The sequence below is a fragment of the Chlorocebus sabaeus genome, chromosome 21, assembly GCF_047675955.1.
Source record: "Chlorocebus sabaeus isolate Y175 chromosome 21, mChlSab1.0.hap1, whole genome shotgun sequence".
Taxonomy (NCBI): Eukaryota; Metazoa; Chordata; class Mammalia; order Primates; family Cercopithecidae; genus Chlorocebus; species Chlorocebus sabaeus.
This window is the reverse complement of record NC_132924.1, coordinates 67833609-67859705: the sequence shown is the minus strand read 5'-3', so window position 1 is coordinate 67859705 and position 26097 is coordinate 67833609. Positions and strand designations below refer to the sequence as shown.

Genomic DNA, 26097 nt, shown 5'->3' with positions numbered 1-26097 from the left:
TTTAGCCCTCAGTTTTTCATCTGAAAACACAGATTACATGAAATGTATGTGTATACATTTGCAGCAATAATTTTTTTAAGTATGAGCCTTTATAAGCAATAAGTCCTGTTCCTTTAGCAGACCTTAAAAATGTGTGAAAGAACTACTTAAAAGTTAATTGAATAAAAACCAAATAACATTGTTCTATTGCAGAAATTAAGTAAGTAATATACTGCATATTAAGACAAATGTTTTGTGTAGACTAAAGCCCTGAGAATAAGTAATTCTAAAATAATTGAGCAACTGATATTTGGCTATTAAATCTCACAATTAGAGAGTTAAAGTGGTCATTGTAGATGAATACTGTATGTAGCTTCAAAGTCTAAAGTCCTAGGATGGCCTATAAACAATTCTCTTTGAAGAATAACTCAATATTGGTAACTATTGGATTTAAACCTTGCAATTGCTCCTAGTCTTTTTTTTTTTCAATACTTCTGAAAAAGATGGGTTAAAAAGACAATAGAAGATAATAATAGAAGATGTCTCAAAGATGCAGAAGAGATCTGATATTATGTAATCTTATCAGCCATTCAATCTCTGCCAGTCTTAGCATCTATCTCTGCTTACATAGATATTGATATTTGCTAAAGTACTAGTTAGTAGACGACATCTAAAGTGTGGCACCCTTTCCTCCCGGTTTCACACTGGTAGTTGAAAATGTAGGACATGGTAGTAATTGCCTTTTGATTTTTAAATTACTAGTGTACGTTTCTTTGTCATGGTAAGATTGTCTTAATGAACCCATAGTTGGGAGATTATCTATACTTGCTGAGAGTGATTGACTTGTAGGAGAAACCTATTCGGATGTGAAATGGGAGTGTGGAAAAAGCCACATGGTGTTTGTTATTATAGCCACATTATCATTTGAAAGTATGCTTATTTGTGAACTGAATGTTAATCAAATTTAATTTTACAACTATTGTTATGGACATATTCATTCTTGATGTATAACTCATTTGTCATTTCTTCAATCTCAAACTTTGCATTTCTATTATACAGCCTAATGTACATTAACTAATTTTTGATGTTTTCATTTATATTTTCAAGGCTTTTATTATATTTATTCACTCTTAATAAAGAACATGCATATGTACTTAAATCCATAAAAATCCAGAGTGTGCATCAGAGGCAATATATTCTTCAAGTATACTACCTTTTGACATGTACATGATGCACTGCATTTGACATTGCGTCCCTTAAAACAAAGCAAAACAAAACGGGAGAAGAAGAAAGATGAAAGTAAACGAATTTAACCAAATATATACATAAATATACTGACCTTCTTAAAATTTTTGTTTAAGTCAACCAGACTGAGTAGAAAGATGTGGTCTTTGGCTCCCAAGAGCAGCCTGCCTCTTTCCTCATCTAACAGAAGAGTTTGAAAATCCAGTCCTTCTGATGAACCCAAAAAGGGAATACAGCTATTTGAAAGCAGCAAGTCTATGGAAAGCAAAAAAAAAAAAAAAAAAAAAAAAGAAGAAGAAAGAAAAAAAGAGGGGAAGGAAAGAAGGAAGGAGAAAAGAGAGAAAGAAAGGAAAGAGAGAAAGAAAGAAAAAGAAAAATAGAAAGAAAGAGGAAGGAAGGAGAGAGACAGAAAGAAAAAGAAAGAAAGAAAAAAAGAAAGAAAGAAAGAAAGAAAGAAAGAAAGAAAGAAAGAAAGAAAGAAAGAAAGAATTAGTAATAAGCAAAATATTTACTTGCCTAAATATACATATTGTCCCACTTTGTAAATGAATACATACAGCATAAAAAGGCCAATATAGCTATATGTAATTACAGTTTTCAACATAATTATTTAGAAATAGATGTATTAGATTTGTACTTTAACACAATATTTATGTGTGAAAAATACGCAGTATTAAAATGAATATAAAATATGTAAACACACAAAAAGTTAGATACGAAATATTTTACAACCCTATGTTCATATTCTTATCATTTAAAGCATCTATCTATATGAATATTTGCAAACCTATAAAATTAATTAATGTATACAAAGTAAATATCAAATCAAGTGTGTCAGAAATCTCTTAGCACTTTTTTTCCTAATTTAAAAAAAATGCACTTCTTTTTTTGTAGCGGTTTTAGGTTCATAGCAAAACTGAGAGATACAGAAATTTCCCATATACCTCTTACTCCACACATTCATAGCTTCTCCCATCATCAACATCCCTCACTTCAGTGGTATAATTATTACAATCAATAAGCCTACAATGGCACATATTATTCATTCAAACTTCATAGTTTACTTTAGGGTTTAATTTTGGTGTTGTATATTTTATATATTTTGACAAAGGAATAATGACAAGTATCAACCACTGTAGTATCATATAGAGTACCTTCTCTGGCTTAAAAATTGTCTGTGCTCCACCTGTTCATCCTTCTCCCCTACCCCTCTCCCTGGCAATGACTAATTTTTTCTGTCTCCAAAGTTCAGCTTGCTACAAGATGTCACATAGTTTAAACCAAACAATATGCTGCCTTTGCAGATTGGCTTCTTTCACTTAGTAACATGCACTTAAGTTAGCTCCATGTTTTCATGGCTTGATAGCTCATCCTTTATTAGTGCTAGTATTTTATTTCCTGGATGTACCACAGTTTACTTAAATTGTTACCTACTGAAGGACATCCTCGTTGTTTCCAAGTTTTGGCAAGTACGAATAAAGCTTCCATAAACACCTGTGTGCAGGTTTTTGTGTGGACATACTGATATGGTTTGGCTGTGTCCCCACCCAAATCTTATCTTGAGTTGTAGCTTCCATGATTCCCACATGTTGTGGGAGGGACCCGGTCAGAGATAATTGAATCATGGGGGTGGTTTCCTCATACTGTTCTCGAGGCAGTGAGTAAGTCTCACGAGATCTGATGGTTTTATAAGGGGAAACCCCTTTCACTTGGCTCTTATTTTCTCTTGCCTGCCGCTGTTGAAAACAGGCCTGTTGCCCTCCGCTATAATTGCCAGGCCTCTCAGCCGTGTGGAACTGTGAGTCCATTATACTTCATTTTCTTTATAAATTACCCAGTCTCGGGTATGTCTTTATCAGCAGTGTGAAAATGGACTAATACGCATAGTTTTCAACTTTTTTGAGTAAATATTATACTAAGGAGCATGATTGTTGGGTCTTCTGTTTAGATTTGTGAGAAACTGCCAAATTGTCTTCCAAAGTGTCTGTACCACTTTGCCTTTCCACTAGCAATGAATGAGAATTTCTGTTGCTCCGACTTCATTAGCATTTGGTGGTATCAGTGTTTTCGATTTTGGCCATTCCAATAGGTGTGTAGCAGTATCTTATTATTTCAATTTGTATTTCGTTGATGATATGTGATATGGAGCATCTTTTCATATGCTTATTTGCCATATGTATACCTTGCTTGGTGAGATATCTGTTAAGGCCTTTTGTTCATTTTTAAAAATTAGGTTGTTTGTTTTCTTATCATTAAGTTTTAATAGTTCTTTGTATATTTTGGATTACAGTCTTTTATCAGATATATATTTTGCAAATATTATTTCCAGTCTGCAGCTTGACTTTTGCCCATCCTACTTTTGATAGTATTCAGATTGATGCCTGTGTTTGAAGAACTAAACTTTTTCTATTTCATATGTGCAGAAAGAAGATGTAAAGAAAGAAACTGAACCCCAGAAAATGTACTCTGAAAGAGATATGACCCTGAACCAGTAATCCAGTAATATCAAAAATTTAATGCTAGAATGGGCCTTGAAATTAAATTAATGCAAAAGCATAATTATACAAATGAAGCTCTTTAATCGTTTTGAGGTGAAGTCACATGCCCTAAAGTTACAAAACTACATAGCAGCAAAGTTGATAATTGAATTGGATTCTGCAGTCTTGATTTTTTTTTTTTTTTTTTTGACACTTCTCTTTAGGTCCCAATTCTTTGTTTTATTTATAATTGTAATATGTACAGACTCCTATAAGTTATCCGGATCCTTTCACTAGATTTTGCCTCAGGTACTTACAATATCATCTTATTTTTAAATCCTAGAATAATGAATGCTAATAAGGTACTAATATTCATCACTTTATTAAAGCTCATTATGTGCTATCTGACTTTTAACCAATTCATTATTTAAAAGTAGCTTATCATTAATTGATGAGAAAGATAAAAAGAGATAATGTCTAGGATACAGACACCAAGATAATTCTAAAAAGTATCATGGCAGTTTTAACCTCTGTAAAAATGATATTTGAGTCCCTTAAATACAATGGCTGTGTATTCTATCTACCAACAATGGGCTTTATTATTATTTCATATTTTTTAGCTTTTCCTTCCTTCTTTTTTCTACTTTATAATGGTTAAATGTTATTTACCTTAGTTTCTAAGCTGGGTTTTGTCTTAGATTTTACAAAGCAAAAGGCAGTATGCTGAAGAAGACATGATATTTGAAATCTCAAATGAGCGTGACTTTACCGAACATAAATGTCTCACTAACATTTATGGTTCATGCTTTGTGTACATTGGATAGAAGTCTGAAATTGATACTAATTATTTTTCTATTAAGCTAAATATAACTTTAATCATTTTTCAGACTAGAGACCCAATGGTGTAATATTTTATAGCAGTTCCGAATGCAGGGATAATATCCAATAAACACGCCATACTGATTGTAAAGTGGAATTGAGAAGAATGGAACCAAGACAAGAGGTAAACAAATGTAATCTAAAGCCTTAATGAGAAAATACATTTCACACAAACCTTATTTCAATCAGGCAGTTGCCTTCCATGCAATTTCCCTTATTTAACAAAGACTGAAATCAGCAAAATCAAAAGTATGTAAAAGCATTCCCAGGGATTTATTTTGACCTAACTAGTAGAGTAAGTAGTTTATATAATCAAAATCCTTATTGTTTCAAGTGCCTATGAATAATATTCAATTATTTTGAACCATGCATTGCATTGTTAATTACAAAATGAAATATTACTTCTCATAATGAGTAAGAGTATGAGCTTTAGGTCCAGGCCACCAGGGCATTATCTTGCCTCCCAACTCACTGGCTGTGTAATCTGGAACGAGTCACTTAACCTCTCTGTGCCTCAGTTTCCTCATCTATAAAGTGACGACAAAAACAGAAACGATGTAATAAGCCATGTTGGTGTGAGGAATAAACGAGTTAATACATGATCAGCATTATGAATAGTGTCTGGCACATCGTAAGTGCTATGTATCTATCAGTCATTATAGTGATGATGATGTATTTTTAAAAGTCTATACAAAATGTATAAAAAGAAATCATAATATTTCCCAACTCATAGTTCTCATGATGATTAAAGGAGGTAATTTATATAAAGTTCTTAGAACCATGCTTGGTAGATAGGAAAAGTCAATAAATATTATTTTGAGTATGATTATTAAACTCTGCTTTGGGCCAAATAAGATATATTTTAAAATCATATATCTTATCTTCCATTAAATCAGAATTAGTAAGATGAGAACATCTCTGCATTTTTTATGATAATGGAATAATATTAAAATGCTATTAAAGCCACATATATTTAGAAGTATTTAGTGTGTATTAAATGTTGAGTATGGTGTTAAGATTGTGGGATTAGTGAGCCTTGTTTGCAAGGGGCTCACAGATCAGTGTGGAAACAGTTATGTATATAAAACACAACATATGTGAAATAAATTCTAATAGAAGTATATATAAAATGTTAAACCTTTCAGATAATTAATTATACATCACCTTCTAAAAGGAGGTGACATTTGAGAACAGCCTTGAAAGACAGCTAGGAAACACATAAAGAGGAAACACATAAAGAAAATTTTTTTCCAGGCAGAATGAACACTAGGCTGTACAAGGGCATATGTTACTCCAGGTTGCACATACGTACTGCACTTCTAATATGTCTCCTACTCTGGAGTGTGACCTCTCTCAGGGCAAAGACCATGGTGTAATTATCTTAGAATTCCCAGCACCTAGCTCAGAGTCTGAGACAAATTCAGTACTTAATAATTATTTGTAGAACTGAGGAAATGTGCTTTGCTGAAATATAGGGACTATGTGGGATGGAAAGAATTGAGACTAGACATAAAGGCAGCATCTAGATGATTACAGCCTATGATGGCAGGTTGAAGATTTTGGTTATTACGTAGGTGATTGGAAGCTACTAAAATGTTTTGTTCAGAAAAGTGGCAACAACTATAGCTGAGTGTTGCAAAGATAAGTCTGGCTAAATTATTCAGGATGGGTGAGAATGCGGAAAGGTGGGGTCAGGAAGACTATCCAGAGGTTCTGAAACATGGGGAGTCCCTGAATTATGGCAATGAGAAGAGGAAGGTGTTTAAGAGCTGTTTATGTCATTTTTTGTCTTTACTTATACAGTGAGAAAAATAAATATAAAGTTGATATAGCCACTTGCTTTATTTTCTTTAATCAAAACCAATTCTATGGGGTTTAGTTTCAAACCAACTTGACAAGAAAAACAGCTGAAAAAATAGTGACTAACCTGGGGTATTATCATTTCCAAATGATTTAATATTGCCCTGTGACAATGCTAGCAACAAAACGATTAAACATCCTTCAACAATTTGTTGTAGCCAAATTAAATAATTAGATTTAGGCATTACATATGAGAATTTCTTAGGCTGACACACACATTATGAAAAGACTTTGGGACAGGGATTGGAACAGGTTCCCTCTTTTCCAACCAGCTTATCTTTCTTGCATTTCTGCCAAACCAAGCAAAGACACTTTTGTGTCCACAGGATTATTAACCAAAACTGAAAAAAAAATTGGTAATTTTAGAGTCTGTATCTTAACACATAAAGCGAAGACACTCAGTGGATTTCATAAATCAGAAATGGATGCTGGCTCTGCTGGGTTCAAACTCATCAAAGTTGAAGACTAATAATTTGGCAATATACTTTGGAGCTTTTTTTAAAACATTCTAAACTGGAAGTTGTTGGGCATGTGATTTTTGAGATTGTCCATAGCTTTAAAGCTCTTTGGACAGGAATTTTGTTTTTTTTATTTTTCCCCTTAGGTAAAAGGGTGAGTGTGTTGCTTCACACATGCCATTGAGAGGAGGCCAGCTCTGTGCTTGGTTAAACAGCCTCACCCTTCCTCGGGATGTCAGCAGCACTTACCTCCTAAATGACTCCTTTGTTCTATCTCCCTAAACCTTTGACCTAATCCACCATAATTCTTTTTCACTGTTCCTTTTAGCAGTGCATTCTCCTATTACCTTGTTCCCAGTTTGTAATCTTAATCTCACAGATGTTCAAATTCCCACTTTTGCTCTAGCAACACACTTTTGGAAAAATCTACAGTCTCATCATTTCTAAAATTAATGAAGCAAGGACATGATTTTTTTATTTATCTACTTGGTTAAATATAGAAATCATTGCATATTATGGATTTTGATGCATGGGTGACACAGAGAAGATGTTCTTGACCCATTATCAGTAAACCACCATGGGACAATGAAATGGGTCTGAGGATTGAATTTCATATAAACAACATGACATTTTCACGTTTGTATGTATGTGTGTATTTTTTGAAGAGTTTCTGCATGTGTCTTTATTAACACCTCTTGATATCTTACCAGAAGTCACAGGGAAAATTATATGTTTTCCACATGTAGTTAATAATCATATCTAAAATAATTTCTCATTGCTAGCACAAGAAAGTGAGCCAATACCCTCCTAAAACGTGACTTTTGCAGGCAATAACTGACTCATCTAAGAACACCAGGTATCTGCACATGCTGGAAAGACACTGATTACAAGTTTGACACACTCCTGTCCTCATGTAACTCACAGCCTAGTGGTGAGAAAATGCTCATCTACAACAAAAATGAAAATATACTTGTGACAAAGGACAACCATATAATGTAATAGATCAGTAAGTACCTCTAATGGTAAAATGGAAATATCTTTTTATGTATATTTTCTTTAGCAAGTCTAATAAAATGAATCTCCTAATTGACAACCAGATGCTTCCCTATTTAAGGGAAGGCTAAGGATTAGGTAATCTCTGCTCTTATTTGAAATACTTTTGTTCTAAAAATAATTCTTTGTGTCTCCCTTTTAGTGTCCCTTAATACAATTGTTCATTCAGCCTGAGGAAACAGTTGACCCAATGGTCTATATTCTTCCTCTTCACCCCAGAAAGGAAGGGAGTGGTGAGTCATATTGAATCTAATAAATTTAGGATTAAGCAACACAGACTTCCTCAGTATTTGAGTGTTAAATGAACAAGATCCTATAACCTTGAAATCCTGCATTTATTGCCAGAGATCCCGAACTGGGTGGAGTTGTCAGTTTCTCTCACGAGAAGACTACATAGATAAAGGAAAAAAAAAAAGAAAAAAGAAAAAAATGCTTCCCACATCCTTTAAAGAACATTTTATGAAAGACAGAAATTCATGGGGCTAAAAAGAAAATCAGCTTTGGAGAAGCTTAAATTCCAATGTATTCCAATCTAAAGAGTAAAATTCCTCAGCAGAGAAATGTTACGACTAAAAATAGATCCAGATCAAAATACAATCACCTTTCCCTGCCATCTCAGGATATTCAGCATATATTCTTGCCCTACCCACTTTTCTTTTTCCTTCAGGAAATAGCAGTTTTATCAATAGGGCTATTCTCAGTTTTCTTTAGTGTAGTCAGATCTCCAGTGTGTTCTCTACAAAGCTGTCTAAGTAAAAACGTTTCTCTTTAAGCCTTTCAGCATCCTTTCTACTTCTGCCTTCCCCCTAAATTCAGTATTTCTCCTCTGATCTCTAAAGTTCCAGGCTTTTTATGCTAAGTTACTATCAGAGCATCATTTCTATGAAGTGCCTTCAAAGCTTCTTCCCATAACTTCCAGAAATACTACAGCTTTTTGTCCAAGGCAAGACACTGATTCTCCCTTGGATTTAACATTGGGAAAATCAGCTCATCTTAACTTGGCATCAGCTGACTTCCAATATGTTTTCTGAGGCTTGAGATCATGTGAAAACATTCTGGTTATAAAGATAACTCATAATTCACCTCTACCAACACAAAAATACCAATGATTCTCTACTGGGTACATTTAGTCTTTAAAGCTAATCCTTCAAAGCATATGAAGAAAAAATATTAGTCAAACCTAAAAGTGCTACAAAAGACTGCTTCAAAATTGCAGGTGTAGATTATGTTATTATTGTGCTGACTTAGATATCATTATGCTATCCATGCTAACCATTATCTCCTTGCAAATGCAAGTCCAAATCAGAAAGAACACAAACAAATCAAATTCTCTTGCTTTTCTGTGATGGAATGTTATAGATCATTCTGTTCATTAGGTCTTAGAACATTATCTGTATCAATAATAAAACAGATGATATCACATAGGGAAACATAAATTAGAAACAAATTAAACTTATTATGTCATGGGGCCTGTGTTCTTGCCAAGACAGGTTGTGGAGTAGGAGTGTGGCAATTATACATGGTTGTATTTCTGTCATATCCATACTTTTAAATTACATTTTCTTCTTATTTGGCCAGCTTTCAATAGTGGATGCTTTATATAATCCATCACTGTGACATTTATGATTTATAGTTATGGAGTAAATTCATACTTTGAATAAGAAGGAGTCCTTTTACATTTTCAAAAGCTTTACTGTGATCTTTTTTTCTACTGACCTGTAAAAAATTTAGTATTATAAATATCTAGTACATTTCAAGAAAAGCAATGTCACGATAGAATAAACTTCCTGATAAAAAGTTGAGAGTATCATTCTGAGCACGATTGATACTACTTTTACAATTGTTTCGTAGCTTCCTTCAGGTCATTCAGAATTTCTCCTTCTTCAAGTTTCAAAGAATGTTTAAAATGAAGCACCATGTCACACATATTTGGTACTTGTTTCAATCAAGTATATACATTTAATGTAAAAAACCTCGGATGATCTTTTTTTTTTTTAATTTATTTATTATTATTATACTTTAAGTTGTAGGGTACATGTGCACAACGTGCAGGTTTGTTACATATGTATACTTGTGCCATGTTGGTGTGCTGCACCCATCAACTCGTCATTTACATCAGGTATAACTCCCAATGCAATCCCTCCCCCCGGAAGATCTTAACTGAATACAACATCTATTATTGACTCTAAATAATAGACAAATATGACAAGAGCAAATAATTCCTCAAGGTAAGATCCCTATAAATTAAGGAATAAAGCAAAAAGTTATGTGTGTAATATAAAACAGATAACACTTTTATAACAATACTGTTTTATAAAATTAATTTGATTAATTAAAGTCAAGTATATGTATATAAAAAATAATGTTAAAAGGTACATGTGAAACTTCTCAATTGTGAGAGTCATAGTTGAGATGTCTCATGCCATCTGTAGTAGTCTGTTCTCAAGCTGCTATGAAGAAATACCCCAGACTGGGTAATTTATAAAGAAAAACTGGTTTAATTGACTCACAGTTCTGTATGGCTGGGGAGGCCTCAGGAAACTTACAATCATGGTGGAACCCACCTCTTCACAGGGCAGCAGGATGAAAAATGAGTGCAAGCAGGGGAAATGCCAGATGTTTATAAAACCATCAGACCTCTTGACAACTCACTCACTATCAGGAGAATAGCATGGGGGAAACCGCCCTCATGATTCAATTACCTCCCACCAGATCCCTCACAGGACATGTGGGGATTATGGGAACTACAATTCAAGGTGAGGTTTGGGTGGCAACACAGTCAAACCATATCACCATTTGTATTTCCAAGCCTTTGAATGTGCCTTCTGTTTTTCTTGGAAGCTGTTCAGATCACATCCTCTCTCTTGCTATTATGAAATTTAAAATAATTTATCAGAATATATATATAATTATATATATCTGTATCTATATGCAGATAGATACAGATATATATAATTGATCATTGATCATACTGGCCACTCAGTGTGACATTTTATCTAAAATTCAATTTTCATAGATTCAAGAAAATTTCAGTTTGGCTTTTCATCTACAACAAATTAATGTTAATCATCTGTGAGACTTTTCTCGAGGTTTTTTCCAGATGAAAGTTCTTAATCACTTGCCCAAGGAGCATCACCCTGGTAAAGGTGTGCAGAGAATTTGCATCAGAACTTGCACATATACTTCAAGAGGGAAATTTAAAAATATCATCATGGAATATTGTTCTCAATTTCAGGTACTATTCAGTGGGTATAAGCAATGAAGAAATGCTTTCCATTTATGCATTATCTTCCTTAAATAGTTTCTCTCCCACAAATTGTTAGTTCTCTGCTGATGACTTTAAAATACACAACCACAACCCCATCATCGCTCCCAAGTGTTCCAGTTTAGAATTTGCCATCGCTTGCTAGGTATTGTCAGTTTTTCCTCCAATCATCTGATCTCATTGATTTTAATGACTTCAATGAAATTATCTAGTCATGAGGCTCAACATTTCTGAATCACTTTTAGTTTTTCTTCCTTACTCCTTTCCCCCATTTATATAATCCATCACTCTAAATCTGTTTAACCCCCACCTCACACAACATCCAGCTAAATTTAAAGCCTTATAGAGTCTATCAAGCAAATTTTCTATTCTCCCTTTTTGAATATTTATTCTTATTGCCTATCATATTACTACTTCTCCAAATTACTGTAAAAGGTTCATAAATTATCTTTTGCTATACCCACTCTCCCAACAGCATCTCCCGCATGATGCTGCCTATTTCATTTTCCCCACAATCACAATTAAATTAGGTCAATTTCATGATTAAAATACTTCAATACTAACATATGCTTCATTGAATAAATTTTAAACTTTCTCCAGTGCTCAAAGTTCAATTTCATATCCAAATTCTTCTAAATTCTTTTAAACTTTTGGTTTTATTTATACTATAGCACTGGTCTTTTGGCAGTTATTTTGTGTAGTTATTCTGTCCCTTAAAAACACTAGAAGCCCTAGAAGATAAGAATAATGTCAAAATCATTTCTGTATTTCAACACCACCTCTTATAGATAAGTCTAATAAAGTTTTAACTCACAATATCTTAAACTAGTGGTTTTTGTTTGCCTTGGTTTATCTACCTTCGATATAAATCAGGATTTATTACCACCTTATTAATAATTTAGAGAAGTGAAGTGCTATTTAGAGACCCAATTGTGATAATGTTCTGCAGTCATAAGGGGTTCCTTTTGTGATCTCCGTATTTCACATGCATCGCGGGGATCCCTAAGCATTACTTTTCAGGATGTAACATGCGTTCAAGGATTCTTGTTAAAATACAGTTATTTTTGTTTAGAAGTCACAGAGTATATCTGAGATTCTGCATTTCAAACAAGCTTTCAGATTTTGCTGATACTACTGCAGTTTGAACCACACCTGGAGTAGAAAGGTTTAAAATAAATACAGGGTGTGCCTGTTATTCTCAGCTTGCCTGCATTAAAGAGCTGAATTATTTCATTCTTCCTCACACTAGAATTTCTCTCAAACCTTTACCTCATGGTGTGTGTTAATTTATGCAAGGTGGCCAAAGTATTTTTTTTTCTTTTACGATTCTAAATTGGTCACATTTGTACATCCTTAGCTAGCTTATTCCTTAATTTCTAGAAGTGATCAATGAAATGTTTAGTTTAAACCAATGATAGTAGAAGATTTTTCCCTTCAGCTTTTTTTCATACAAAGAAGTGAAGTACGTTAATTTAACACACATTTACTTGGGGAAAAAAAGTGTCAAGATGAGTATCCATTGTAGACTTTCATTTCAAATATCTTTGCTGTTATCTGTGGTAGCAAAAATTCTACCCAAGATGCTAAATTACAATTATATTCTTAAACACCTTACATTTTCTTTATATATTTAATTAATTATAAACATGTATGGTCTGTCTTTGAAATCTGTCACAACCTCCATTTTGTGGTTTGTAACATCTGAGGAACTTTCCCATTTATTATTTAATTTGATCCCCAAGAAGAACTTAATTTCCAGATGAGAAAACCTAGACTCAGAAAGACAATTTACTATCCTAATGGTGCATAGACAGTTCATGTCACAGAAAGAGCTCAAACCTATCTTTATCTTCTGATTCTAAGCCCCATCACCCATTACAGCTATATTTTATATTTTAATGTTTAGCATTACTTAGATAAACAAGATTCTTTTTCAAAAGTTCTCTACTTATATTTCCACTGAATATTCCAACAGACAGGTTCACTTCTATTGCTTCTTCCACTTCACCACTCCATCGGGATTACTGAAGTATTTATCTTAATTTCCAAACTGTGTCTGGCTCACTGTGGCTTTAGTCAAATAAACCCCTTTATGACCATCTTTGTAAGTAAAAAGGACTTTCGTTCTAATTTATGCCCCTTTTGAATTAGTAGGATTAAAGCAGTATGTTTAAAGGATTCTTACAAAAATGCAAACTGTATATTACTAGTTCTTAAGAAATCAGAGAATTGTTTGTCAAATCTTCTGTTTAAAAAAGACCTAATGACATTATTTTTAAACTGCCATTGAATTTATATTTATACACATGTATGGAAAAATCTCACTGTGAAAATTCCTTTAATAAGGCTCAAGAAATTAGCGCCAAATTTAGGGAAGTTGAATTGTGAAATGAGCAGTTGCATATAAAAACTTTTGCTCCTCAATAGTTTATAGAATAGTAAACCAGTTGCTTACAAGATCTATTCAAAAAGAGTTTTCCACCAAAAGATAGTTGACTGGATTTTATCGCAATAAAAATTGCTTTTAGACAAACTATGCCCTTTTTAAAGTTAGGCTGAGCTCTCTTTTACCCTGCTAGGAGTACATAGATGATCACTGTAGCCCTTAGTGATTTTTATCTATCTTCTTAATTCCAGGAAGGCCTCTTGTATGTTTGCATGGCAATACTGCATCATATATTACCTTATATTATTGTGTCACTCCACCACTCTGTAAAGTTCCATAGACCAGTAATGTTTAGAACAATGTTCCATATACAATGTTAAATGGATTTCAATTATTATCGTATAAAGAGATTGCATGCAGGTAAGTTGTATTAATAATACAAACACTATTTTACTAAAAAACAGTGGATTTAGATCTGAACATCAGGTTTTTTTTTTTTTAATTATCTACTTATGTGACCCTAGCATTATTATTTAATCTGTCTGTATTTTTGTTTCCAAATCTTTACATATTAATCTCCTAAACATATATAGTGCCTACAGCCTGTATCATTATATCGTACTTAAGCATTCCTCCTTGAAAACTTGTTTATGTTTAACCTAGCTTCCTTTCTAGACAATAGTTGCAACTGATAATGAACTTTATTATGCAAAATAAGCCACTTTTATTAATACATGTTCTAAATGTACCCTGTTTTAGGGAAAATAATCTCATCAATACTTTCTTCAATAAGGTGTAGATTATCCGGCATGTCTCCTGTATCATCAATTATTATTCTTCTAGATTATTTCAATTAAAATACAAATATGTTGTTATTTCTTGCATTAAAATAAGTCTCTTGATCGCTTTGCTCCTCCAGCTAATGCCTATGTCACAATTATCAAAAATTTCATTGAGAGAATTATCTATAGTCAGTGTCTCCAGTCCCATGCTCTCAAGAATCCATCCTAATTGGGCTTTGGCTGGCACATTCAGACACTGCTTTTATCAAAGTCAGCAGTGAGCTCTGTTAAATTTAATGTTCCTTTTTAGTTGTCATCTCTCTAGACATATTAGCTGACTTTGACACCGATTATCTCTTTCCTTTTACTTTTTTCATTTAATGCCTTCTGTATTATAACTCCTAATTTTTCTCCTATATACCTGGGCATTCCTCTTCAGTTCACTTTGCAGTTAATTCTTCCTTTATCCCATCTCCTGACTTGATAGTACACCACAAGCCAATCTTTTGAATTCTGCTTCATCCCTTAATTATTTCACAGTCTTGTAGATTTAAAAATTTCTATATGTTAATGGCCAAATTCATATCTCCAATTGACATCTCCGTGAACTTCAGGGTTATATATGTACTCAAATGCCTTCTTGGCATCTCACTTAGGTGTCTAATAGCCTTCTCAAACAAAATATGTCCACTTGATCTTCTCCACAAAACTACTTCTTCCACAGTATTTACCACTTTAATTAATGGTACCTCCACCTGTAGACCACACCAAAACAAAACAAAACCACAAAAGCCATGGAGTCATCTTTGACTTCTCTCTCACTTTATATTCAGCTCATCAGCAAATCTTGTTGGCTCTATCTATGTGTATCCACTCCTATCACTTTGTGCCACAGACCATTAATTCTCACATGAATTATTACAATAGCCTCAAATTTGGCTCCCTATTTCTTGAGCTCTTTCTTTCTGTGTATTCTCAGCATGCAAATTACACTGATTCTATTATTCTGAGAGTCAGATCATGTCAGACTGTGCTCAGAATTCTTCAGTGGATTCCCATAATACTCAGACTAAATGCCAGCAGTAGAAGATCTAATCCCTCCTCCCTCCTGTTAACTCTCTATTTAGTCAATTTTCTTCTTTCTTCCATCCTGCTATTTGTTTAGCCATACCATCTTCTTTAGGATCCTTATACATGCCAGACACACTTTCACTCCAGGGCCTTTGCACTTGATGTTCTTTCTGCAAAAATATTCCTGATATCTGCATGACTAGCTTAAGCATCTGTGAAAATATTCTCTCGGGAAGTGCTTTCCTGACCACAGTATTTGATGACTGCACTCCCACCACTACTGAGCTCCCTGTCTTGATTCATTTTTCTCCATAGTGCTGGTCACTTTCTGTCTTGGTTAAATAATTCACTGCTATATCATACTGAATCCAGATAAAATACATATTATTAGATGTATCAATACAAATCAAACAAATTAGATGAGTTAAATGACATCTCTACTTGACACACATGCTAAATTTCACAGCTAAATAATTTGTAAATTACAGAAAAATATATAACCTTACTTATTCATTTTTTAAAAAATTCTGATAAAACAAAGAACAATTATAGAAGATACAGTAATCCCTAGTTATAAGATAGGCAGATAAAATTTCAAAAGGGAAATTTGAAGTTTTTCTTGTCAATGAATATACATCTAATAAATGTTGGAGGTGCACAACATAATTACTACGATCAGAAGTTATTGAAAATAGCTTGATGCTAAAGAAATAATGGTAAAACCTTGTTATTTCTTATATCTTAATATTTATCCTCTTGAAAATGTAATGTTTTCCTCAAGGGCATGGTGAGTTGACAATAACATGGACCTTGTACTAGATAAATGTAAGCACACAACTTGGTTGGGCTATTTAATAGCTTTTTGTTTCCGGGCAAGAGACTCTGGTTCTAAGCCTGTATCTTATCTATAAAGTAGGTATGAAAACAATGAGTATAAAAACAGTGTTGTGAGACTTATACATGATAAAGTCTGAATAGGGTACCTGGGCCCAGTCATTCTCTGGCTTTCTAGTCTTGATAGCACTATCTGAAATGATATTCACCTGTTTGTTTGCTTGTTCATTGTTTGTCTCCCTAAGTGAAAAATAAGCTCCAATGAGACAGTGACTTTTATCTAAAACAATGCCTAGTAAATAGTGATTCCATATTACGTATTTGTAGAATGGATGAATATATGGTAAATATTAAATGAGTTACTTTTCTTGCTGAAGACTTACACCTATATCATCTTCTGGAGTTTTCCAAACAAATAACGTTACAGACACCAGTGATTCTTGAGTATAAATATCTCCAACACATTCAAAGTCTATAGTGATGATAGTGAGATACAAAATACTTATATTATTGTGCAATTTAAGAAGATCGTCTCTCAAATATTATTTTTACAATTGTGGCATAAACTGTAGAAGTCACTATGAGAAGCCCAATTTATAAGACAATATTTATAATAATAATCATATAATACAAAACCTGGAAATATAGAACATTCTGATCTCCATGATTCCTTACTTATTATTCAAGAAAAAAGTTTAGTAGTCATAAATATGCAAGAATTCACAACATGGACCAAAGGGAAATTTCTTTGCACAACAATGGAACCAAACTACCAAGCTCCTGTGGATTCAGAGGTTCTCAGTTAAGTCTTTATTAAAGAGCATTCTTTGGATAAAATGGTTGCTACAACTCTCTTGTTGTTTAAGAAATACTTCAAGAAATCCCTCAATAGGCCGGGCGTGTTGGTTCACACCTGCAATCCCAGTACTTTGGGAGGCCAAGGTGGGAAGATCACGAGGCCAAGAGAATGACACCATCCTGGCCAACATGGTAAAACCTCATCTCTACTAAAAATACAAAAATTAACTGGGCTTGGTGGCAAGTGCCTGTAGTCCCAGCTACTCGGGAGGCTGAGGCAGGAGAATCGCTTGAACCCGGGAGGCGGAGGCTGCAGTGAGCCGAGATCGGGCCACTACACTCCAGCTTGGCGAAACAATGAGATTCCATAAAAAAAAAAAAAAAAAAGAAAGAAAGAAAGAAAGAAAGAAAGAAAGAAAGAAAGAAAGAAAGAAAAGAAATCCCTTAATATTACCTTGCAGCTCGTCCAAGTAGCTAACTCTACTACCATAGATACTGCCTGCATCTTTGGTTTACACTAAGAAGATATGAATTATGGACAGCAAAGAAAACAAAGCTAATTTTATGCCCATAAAAGTTAATTATTTTTAAAACTAAAATTAGTATTTTTTTTTTATTTTGGCTGATTATTTTTAACTTCACGTTCTACCAGTGTATTAGTGCCCAAGAATAACCTTTCAGACTCTCAATACTGTCTAAGCAAAGAATAGTCCCAGCTGATCTCAAGTCAATAAGTTATCATGAGAGAAAAAATGAAAATGTCAAAGAAATATTGTGGTTCTTACCTCAGAAGCAGGAATCTGGTATGTAAGCAGTTTGCCCCACCAGAACACAAAATTAACCGTAATTTTTGTGTCACAGCTTTTTAAAATCCAGGAAAAGACAGCTTTTAAAAGGTGGTATGTCAGGATTTGAGCTACTTTCTTTCTAAAGTGCTTGATTTTACAGAGGCGGATAGGAAAACTTGAAATTTTTGGAAGTGAATGGGAAATATACACTTCACAGTGCTGAACAATTGTGATATTCAAAATGAATACTCTGCATTCATTAAAATGGTTCAGCATTCCTTAAAATGGTGTGTTGTGAGCAGCAAAGGATTATCAGTAGTTCTCTTAACAAAGGTGACTACTCTATTATTAGCATACAGTCAAGAAATGACTCACTAACAGTAGCCCTGGGGAGCTGGGAGGGAAGTATGGGTGTGTGCTAAGGGTGTGTTGGAAGATATCTAGGATTTCTATCCTGCATTCAGGCTCTGCTTCTCATTACCAGCACGTGACAACCTAAAACATCTGAAAAAATTATAAATTTGAAATGAATACTGAATATAAGAAGCATCAAAAGAGTACAGATTTTTGTGTTTACTCCAAGAAAAACATATCAATTATCCTTATATATAAGAATAAGGTGCTGAGAGGAATGAAAATTTAGAGAAAGATAAATAAAACAAGATTTTTAATCCTTATAGAGTTGGCTCTAAGGCCAAAAACATACATTAATACAAGCTGTTATTTTCAGATGACAATTTATACATTTGATTTAATATTAAGACTCACTTTTCTATGAAATTTTGATTATGAAGACAATTTATCACAATCAACTTTTAAAAAATAAGTTTAGCAAATGGCATAAAATCCCACAAAAATCAAATAATCTTTTTGGCTACCCAGTGATCTTAAGGAGTACATGTAATCTTCTTCAACTTCATTTAATGTTGACAATTGAAAATCACATAATCAGTTTTAGTCAAATATCAGCATGATGCTTCTGTAAATTTATTCACTATGACAGGTAAGTGCCTCAGGAAGGAAATACTTATGTCTACAGTGAGAGAGACTTGGCTAGAATCCTAGCTCTAAGTAGCCTGGGGTTGACCCAGGAGTTGAGCCATGAATTAAATTTGTGACCCTGGCAAATTTCTCAATCTCTCAGTACCTCAGTATCCTCACACATAGGAAAGGGATGATAATATGCATCTCACAGCGAGGTAATGAGATAATTCACACACAGTCCTTATGCCAATGTTTTGTTCATTATGACTCTTTAGTGAATATTATCAATTATTAAAATATATTTGCAAGTGTGATGTTTGCATTACCCATGTTTGTCAATGCAGTGCTTTTGCGATATTCACTGTATTAAAGAAACCAGAGTTTCCCTTTTTATGTCTTCAATTCCTTTAGTTCAAACTTTCCATATCCTTTCTTTATTCCTTGGATTTTAATGTTTGTTTTCTACTCTTTTTCTTTTTAAGGCAATATTATATGTAGGCAAATGGACAGACCTTACATGTGCAATTTAATGAGTTGTGACAAATCTGTACACTTAGGCATTCAACATCCCTGTCAAGACAGAAAACGCATCTATACTCCCAGAAAATTTCCTCTCATGCCCCTCTCAGTCAATCCTCTCTGTCCCCCAACAACAAGGGCAACTGTTATCATATTTTTAAACCATTGATTAGTTTTGCCTGTTCTAGAACTTCAAATGAATGGTAAGTGCATGTATAATAGTATAAGAAACTGCCAAAACAGTTTCCACCTTAACTCTTACATCAGCAATGTTTGCAAGCTCAAATTGTTCCACAGATTCACAAATATTTGATATAGTCATTGTTTCATGTTTTTAGCTATTCCATCAGATATATGAGTATTTCATTGTAATATTAATTTGTATTTACCCAGTGACTCATGAGGGCCAGCATTTTTAAGTGTTTATTGGCCATGTATATGTTTGTGAAGTGTCTGAATAAGTACTTTACCCTATATAAACTTGTTTTTTTATCATCAATTTGTTTCAGATATATATATAAGAATTTATACGTATATATATATACACACACATATATATATGTATCAACAATACCTCCCATGCCACAGCTCCTTACATATGTGACTTTGACACTACTATGATTGAGAAGTACAGTCTTTGTGCTCTCCTTTTAAAATTGAGTGAAGCTTTCTCATGGTTCAACCAATAGAATACTCTGGAACCAATGCCATGTAACTTCTGAAGCTAGGTATAAAAAGGCAATGAAACTTCCTCTTTGTTTGCTTAAATGTATGCACTTGAGGCCCTGAGCAAGCCCAAAATACCCAAGTGAAAAGACTCCCTCGGAGGAACCTGAGGATACATCAAGGAAGAGATGCCAGCCAGACCCTTACTGTTATAACTCTAGCCGTTGTCTGATTACAATTCCATTAAAGAGTACAAACCAGAACCACTCAGCTAAGCCTTTCCAAATTCTTGACCCAGAGAAACTGAGAGATATAGTAATTGTTGTTTTATTAAGGGAATGAGTTTTGTGATTGCTTGTTAGACAGCAATAGTTATCCAAATTACATTTTGGTTTTAGAAATGGGCACTGCCATAACAAAACATAAAACCTGTGGCTTTAAAGATTATCTTTTGGCCAGGTAAGGTGGCTTACTCCTATAACCCCAGCATTTTGGGAGGCTGAAGCATGCAGATTGCTTGAGCCCAGGAGACAAGCCTGGGCAACATGGTGAAACTCTGTCTCTACAAAAAATACAAAAATTAGCCATGCATGATGGCTCATGCTTGTAGTCCAGAGGCTGAGGTGGGAGGATTACTTGAGCTTAGGAAGTCAAGGCTACAGTGAGCCAAGATCTTGCCACTGTACTCCAGCGTGGGAGACAGAGCAAGAGTATCTATCTGTCTATCTCTCTCTACATACAGGAGACAGAGCAAGAGTATCTATCTCTCTCTCTATATATATAGTATCTTTATTGAGAGATAGATACTATATATAGAGATACATATAGATACTATAGAGATAGATATAAATATATATAGATATAAAGATATATGTATTTTTATAGATAGATACAGATGTAAAGAGATATATATATATATATATATGTATTTAAACAATAGAGCTTCAAAGAATTTAAAGATATCCCATTATAGTCACACAAAGAGCATAAGGAATACAAAAGAACTTTCTAGATAGGCTTTGGTTTAATGGAATATGTTATAAATTGACATGTAAAAAACTCAAGGGTTCTTTATATTGGATGATCCCTATTTCTCTATCTTCTGGTTTACTGAATGTTGTTCTGCTATCTCCAATCTTTAATTCATGCAGTAAGTTTTTAATTTCAGATACAATTTTCATTACTAGAGTTTTCATTTAGTTTTGTTAATACATTTCACTTCTCTGTTGAGATTCCATATCTGCTTATTCCTTTTGATAGCATTTTCTTTTAAATTCTTGAACATATTCATAATAGCTATTTTAAAATCTTTGCTAATGTGAACATCTGCATCACTTCAATTTACCTTCCATTAACTGCATGTTTCCCTTGTTACCATTAAATTTTCCTGTTTCTTTGTAGGTCTAGTAATTTTTTTTTTTTATTGTATCTGGACATTATGGATATTAAATTGTTGAGAATATGGTTGATTTGGGTTTTCTTATTTTAAACATTGTTGAGATTTTTTTTTTTCTCACGGATATTGAGTTTACTGGAAGATCAGTTCAATCCTTTTGAGACTTATTGTCACGTTTTTTAAGGCAGGACTAAAGTATCCCTTACAGTAGGAATAGAATAGCCGAGCTCTTATAATATGACCCTTGTAAATTTGTTTAAGTTCCTCATAGATGCTTTATATTAGATCTTTGTCAGATGCATAGTATGTAACAGTTTTCTCTGATTCTATAGGTCGTCTGTTGACTCAAGCCTGCTTACTCACTGTCAACTGTTGATAGTTTATTTTGCTGTTCAGATGCTCTTTAGTTTAATGAGATCCCATTTGTCAATTTTTGCTTTTGTTGCAATTGCTTTTGGCATCTTCATCATGAACTCTTTGCCTATGCTTATGTGCTGAATGGTATTGCTTAGGCTGTCTTTCAGGGTTTTTATAGTTTTAAATAAACAACACCATTAAAAAGTGGGCAAAGGACATGAACAGATGCTTTTCAAGAGAACACATACATGCGGGCAACAATCATGTGGGGAAAAAAAAAAAAAACTCAACACCACTGATCATTCTAGAAATACAAATCAAAACCACAACAAGATACCATCTCACACTAGTCAGTCAGAATGGCTATTATATAAAAAGTCAAAAATAACAGATGCTGGCAAGGAGAAAACTGAATGCTTATACACTGTTGGTGCGAGTGTAAATTAGTTTAACCATTGTGGAAGACAGTGTGGCAACTTCTCGAAGATCTAAAGACAGAAATACCATTAGAACCTGCAATCCCATTACTGGGTATATACCCCCAAAATATACATCTTTCTATTATAAAGACATATGCATTTATGTGTTCATTGCAGCACTATTCACATTAGCAAAGACATGGAATCAACCTAAATGCCCATCAATGATAGACTGAATAAAGAAAATGTTGTACGTATATACCCTGGAATACTATGCAGCCATAAAAAAAGAATGAGACCATGTTCTTTAAAGGGACATGGATAGAGTTGGAGGCCATTATCCTTAGCCAACTAATGGAGGAAAAAAAAAATACCACATGTTCTCACTTATAAGTGTGAACTAACAAATGACAACACGTGGACACACAGAGGAGAATAACATACCCTGGGGACTATCAGAGCATGGAGTTAGGAGGGAGAGGATCGGGAAAAATAACTAATGGGTACAAGGTTTGATACTTGTTTGATGAAACAATCTGCACAACAAATCTCCATGACACAACTTGCCTATGTAACAAACCTGGGCATGCGCCCTTGAACTTAAAATAAAAATTAAAAAATAAAATGACCCTTGCAGCATGTCAACTGAGTGCCCCAGGTTTTGGTAAAGTTTTAAAATTCTGGGTGGGCAGAACTGCTATATCATTCGGCACTCCTTGACCTCCAATATTTCAGCTCAATATCTCGGCTCAGCGCATAAATTCCCCGTTTGCCCCAAACCCTTTCCGAGTTGCGCCATTAAGTTTTTTTTTTTTTTTCTTTTTTAGAGATGGAGTCTCGCATACAGTGATGCAATCCTAGCTCACTGCAGTCAAACCCCTAGGCTCAAGCAATCTCCCTTCAACCTCTTGAATAGCTAGGATTATAGGCATGTACCACTGGTAGTTTCTTTCTTTCATCTTTGCTGCCTATTGCTCAATGTCTAAAAATAGTTGCTTCATATAGTTTATCTAGATGAATAGTTGTTTATGGAAGAAGGCATAATTCAGTACTATTTATACTGGCATGGTTAAAAGCCTTGACTTTGCTTTTTATTTATGGCCTAAACCTTACCATAACTGTTAATGTTCACTTGAAACTAAGATAATTTTAGGGGAATGACAGAAAATTGAATATATCTATGATTAAGAAATGGAAGACAATCAAATACAGGTTTTAGTTATTGATTATGGCCGGGCGAGATGGCTCACGCCTGTAATCCCAGCACTTTGGGAGGCCGAGGTGGGCAGATCACTTGAGGTCTGGAGTTCGAGACCAGCCTGGCCAACATGGTGAAACTCCATCTCTATTAAAAATACAAAAATTAATCAAGCGTGGTGGTGGGCACCTGTAACCCCAGCTATTCGGGAGGCTGAGGTAGGAGAGTCGCTTGAACCCAGAAGGCGGAGGTTGCAGTGAGCTGAGATCATGCCCTGCCCTCCAGCCTGGGCAACAGAATGAGACATCATCTCAAAAAAAAAAAAAAAAAAAAAGGTTTTAATTATTGATTAAATAAGACATCAACAAATTATATATCATAATGTGATTAATGTTTCCAGATAAAAACATCCTAGATGACCAAAAAATAGACTTCCAATTCAAATGAATTTGATACATATAAAAACATAAGAACTCAAAAATATATAAATTGTTTAACTCTTTAATACATGACATATATTCTGTACAAATACCAACATATAAGATGTGTAATGGATATAATGTGCTAATTCAACTTACTCTTAGATTTAACATCCAACATGCTTTTATTAGTATTTTGTTTGTCTATAAAATGTCATCTTAAAGAGATCAGAGGATATCAAATTGCCAGCGTAATTTTTGCCCACCACATTGAGAATAAAGAAGTTTTATTCTCCCTACATCCCTTTTATTTCTTGAGGTATTAATGAATCCCAGAGTACATCAAAAAGGAAAACCAAAGTAAAAACTATTTGGGCATGAAACTGGACACAGACACACACAAAGATGACCAACCGTAATTCATATAAACTTTGCTGTTATATCAAACATTTAAAAACTAGCTTAGCAGATTTCATTTCTTAGCAAAGTTGTTTCATTCTTTTTTGTAGTTTAAACCTTTCACATTGTCTTTTTCTATTACCAAATACATATGTCGTTGAGAACTTGAAGCTATCCTGCTGTCTTAAGTTCTTTTTGAAGATATCTTACTGTGTTTTTTAAAAAAATCCCCTCAAACTAGGAATAAACTAGCAAGAGTCATGTGAAATTAGTTAACATTTTTCTATTTTTAAGGATTGATTTGTTTTAACACCAAACCATTTACCACTTGCAGATCAAACTGATTATTATAAATACTGGGCTGAAAAGCATACTTGAATAGCTTTAGCATATTTTTCCTCATGAAAATGAGTGATTGGGCTTCGTGTTCTATAATTCTATTTTATGAATTGATGCCAACATAATAAACATTTCACAGAAGCCAATATGCTTTTCTAAAAAGAAAAAATATAGCAACCAAAAAAGACATTTAAAAATCTTAATACACAATTTAGAAAATATGTATATATTTACCTTTGTAGGTTAGCTTGAGTCTTGGAATATTTTGTTTCGAAGTGCCAATGACTGGAAGAAACAACACGGCCATGCTTAGCATCATCAAAGCAGGAAAAAGGTGAAAATCTTGGCTTCTGGCCTTAAGTCTCTCATCTTTATTAGCATTCATGATGAAAACAATGTTCTCTTTCCAACAGTGTTAATTTAAATCTAAGAAAGAGTAAAAAACAACAATAACAAAAAAAAAAACTATTAAGGTATCAGCAAACTGACACAGGAACAGAAAACCAAACACTACATCATCTCACTCAGAAGTGGGAATTGAACAATGAGAACACATGGACACAGGGAAGGGAACATCACACACCAGGGCCTGTTGGGGGCTGGGGGGCTGGGAGAGGGAGAGCGTTAGGGGAAATACCTAATGTAGATGACAGGTTAATGGTTGCAGCAAACCACCATGGCACGTGCATACCTATGTAAGAGACCTGCATGTTTTGCACGTGTATCTCAGAACTTAAAGTATAAAAAAACAAAACAAAACAAAACAAAAAAACTATTAAGATAGCAGTTGGCAGGTTTTCCTCAATTTACTAAATTATAATTTATTGAATGTATATAGATTTTTAAAAATAATTTCTCCATAGCTCTTATTTTACTCTTACAGAAACGAATCAGAACTGAGGAATAAAATTAAGGACTGGCTTTGCCCAGATGTAGAAATAAAAGCACCACTAGAATTTAAACTATTTTGATATTTAACATTTTTTCCTTGATTAAAATTGTTTCTGTGTTTTGTTTAAGCAAATATCTCAAGAACCAACTTTTTTTGAAACGAATTATTTAATCAGATGAGACCACTTTCACTGATAGAAGCCCATACTTGCCCCATGTCATCGCCAAATAAAAAGGTCCACCAACTAAAACAGACAAAAGCTGTCATTTTGAGACAAGTTATCTTGTTTCTGAGTTTAGAGACATTTAAAAATTCCACTTAAATGTGAGAAATTAAATTTAATTAGGTCAGGGCCCCAGTATAGGTGTTATGCCTAGAACAATGCAATCTTCCCTGAAACCTATATTATTCCACACAGGGAAGTAATGAATAGAAAAACAAATTCTAAAATATAAGCATTTATAAGAAGGAGGGGGTGGTTATTAACTGGGTTGCCATAAAATAGGCTAACTTCGTTGTTTTCTGTGAGATGTAGAGTAAATCAAAACACGTATTCCAAACTAAGCCTGGTAATAAAAATTACAAATCATATTTATTGAGCATTTATATGTACCCAATACTTTTTGAAAAGTGC

The 26097-nt window shown here is 33.8% G+C and overlaps 1 protein-coding gene across 1 annotated transcript in view; it reads right to left on the bottom strand.

Annotated features, from left to right (window-relative positions):
- SEMA3D (semaphorin 3D) overlaps positions 1 to 26097 on the bottom strand; it is a 194127-nt gene that overhangs the window by 104638 nt on the left and 63392 nt on the right. The window contains exons 3-4 of the mRNA XM_007982331.3: positions 24806 to 24997; positions 1319 to 1479 (exon numbers count right to left, since the gene is read on the bottom strand). Of these exons, the coding sequence (XP_007980522.3) occupies positions 1319 to 1479; positions 24806 to 24956 (312 nt within the window). The 5' untranslated portion in view covers positions 24957 to 24997. The remainder of the gene's footprint in view (positions 1 to 1318; positions 1480 to 24805; positions 24998 to 26097) is intronic.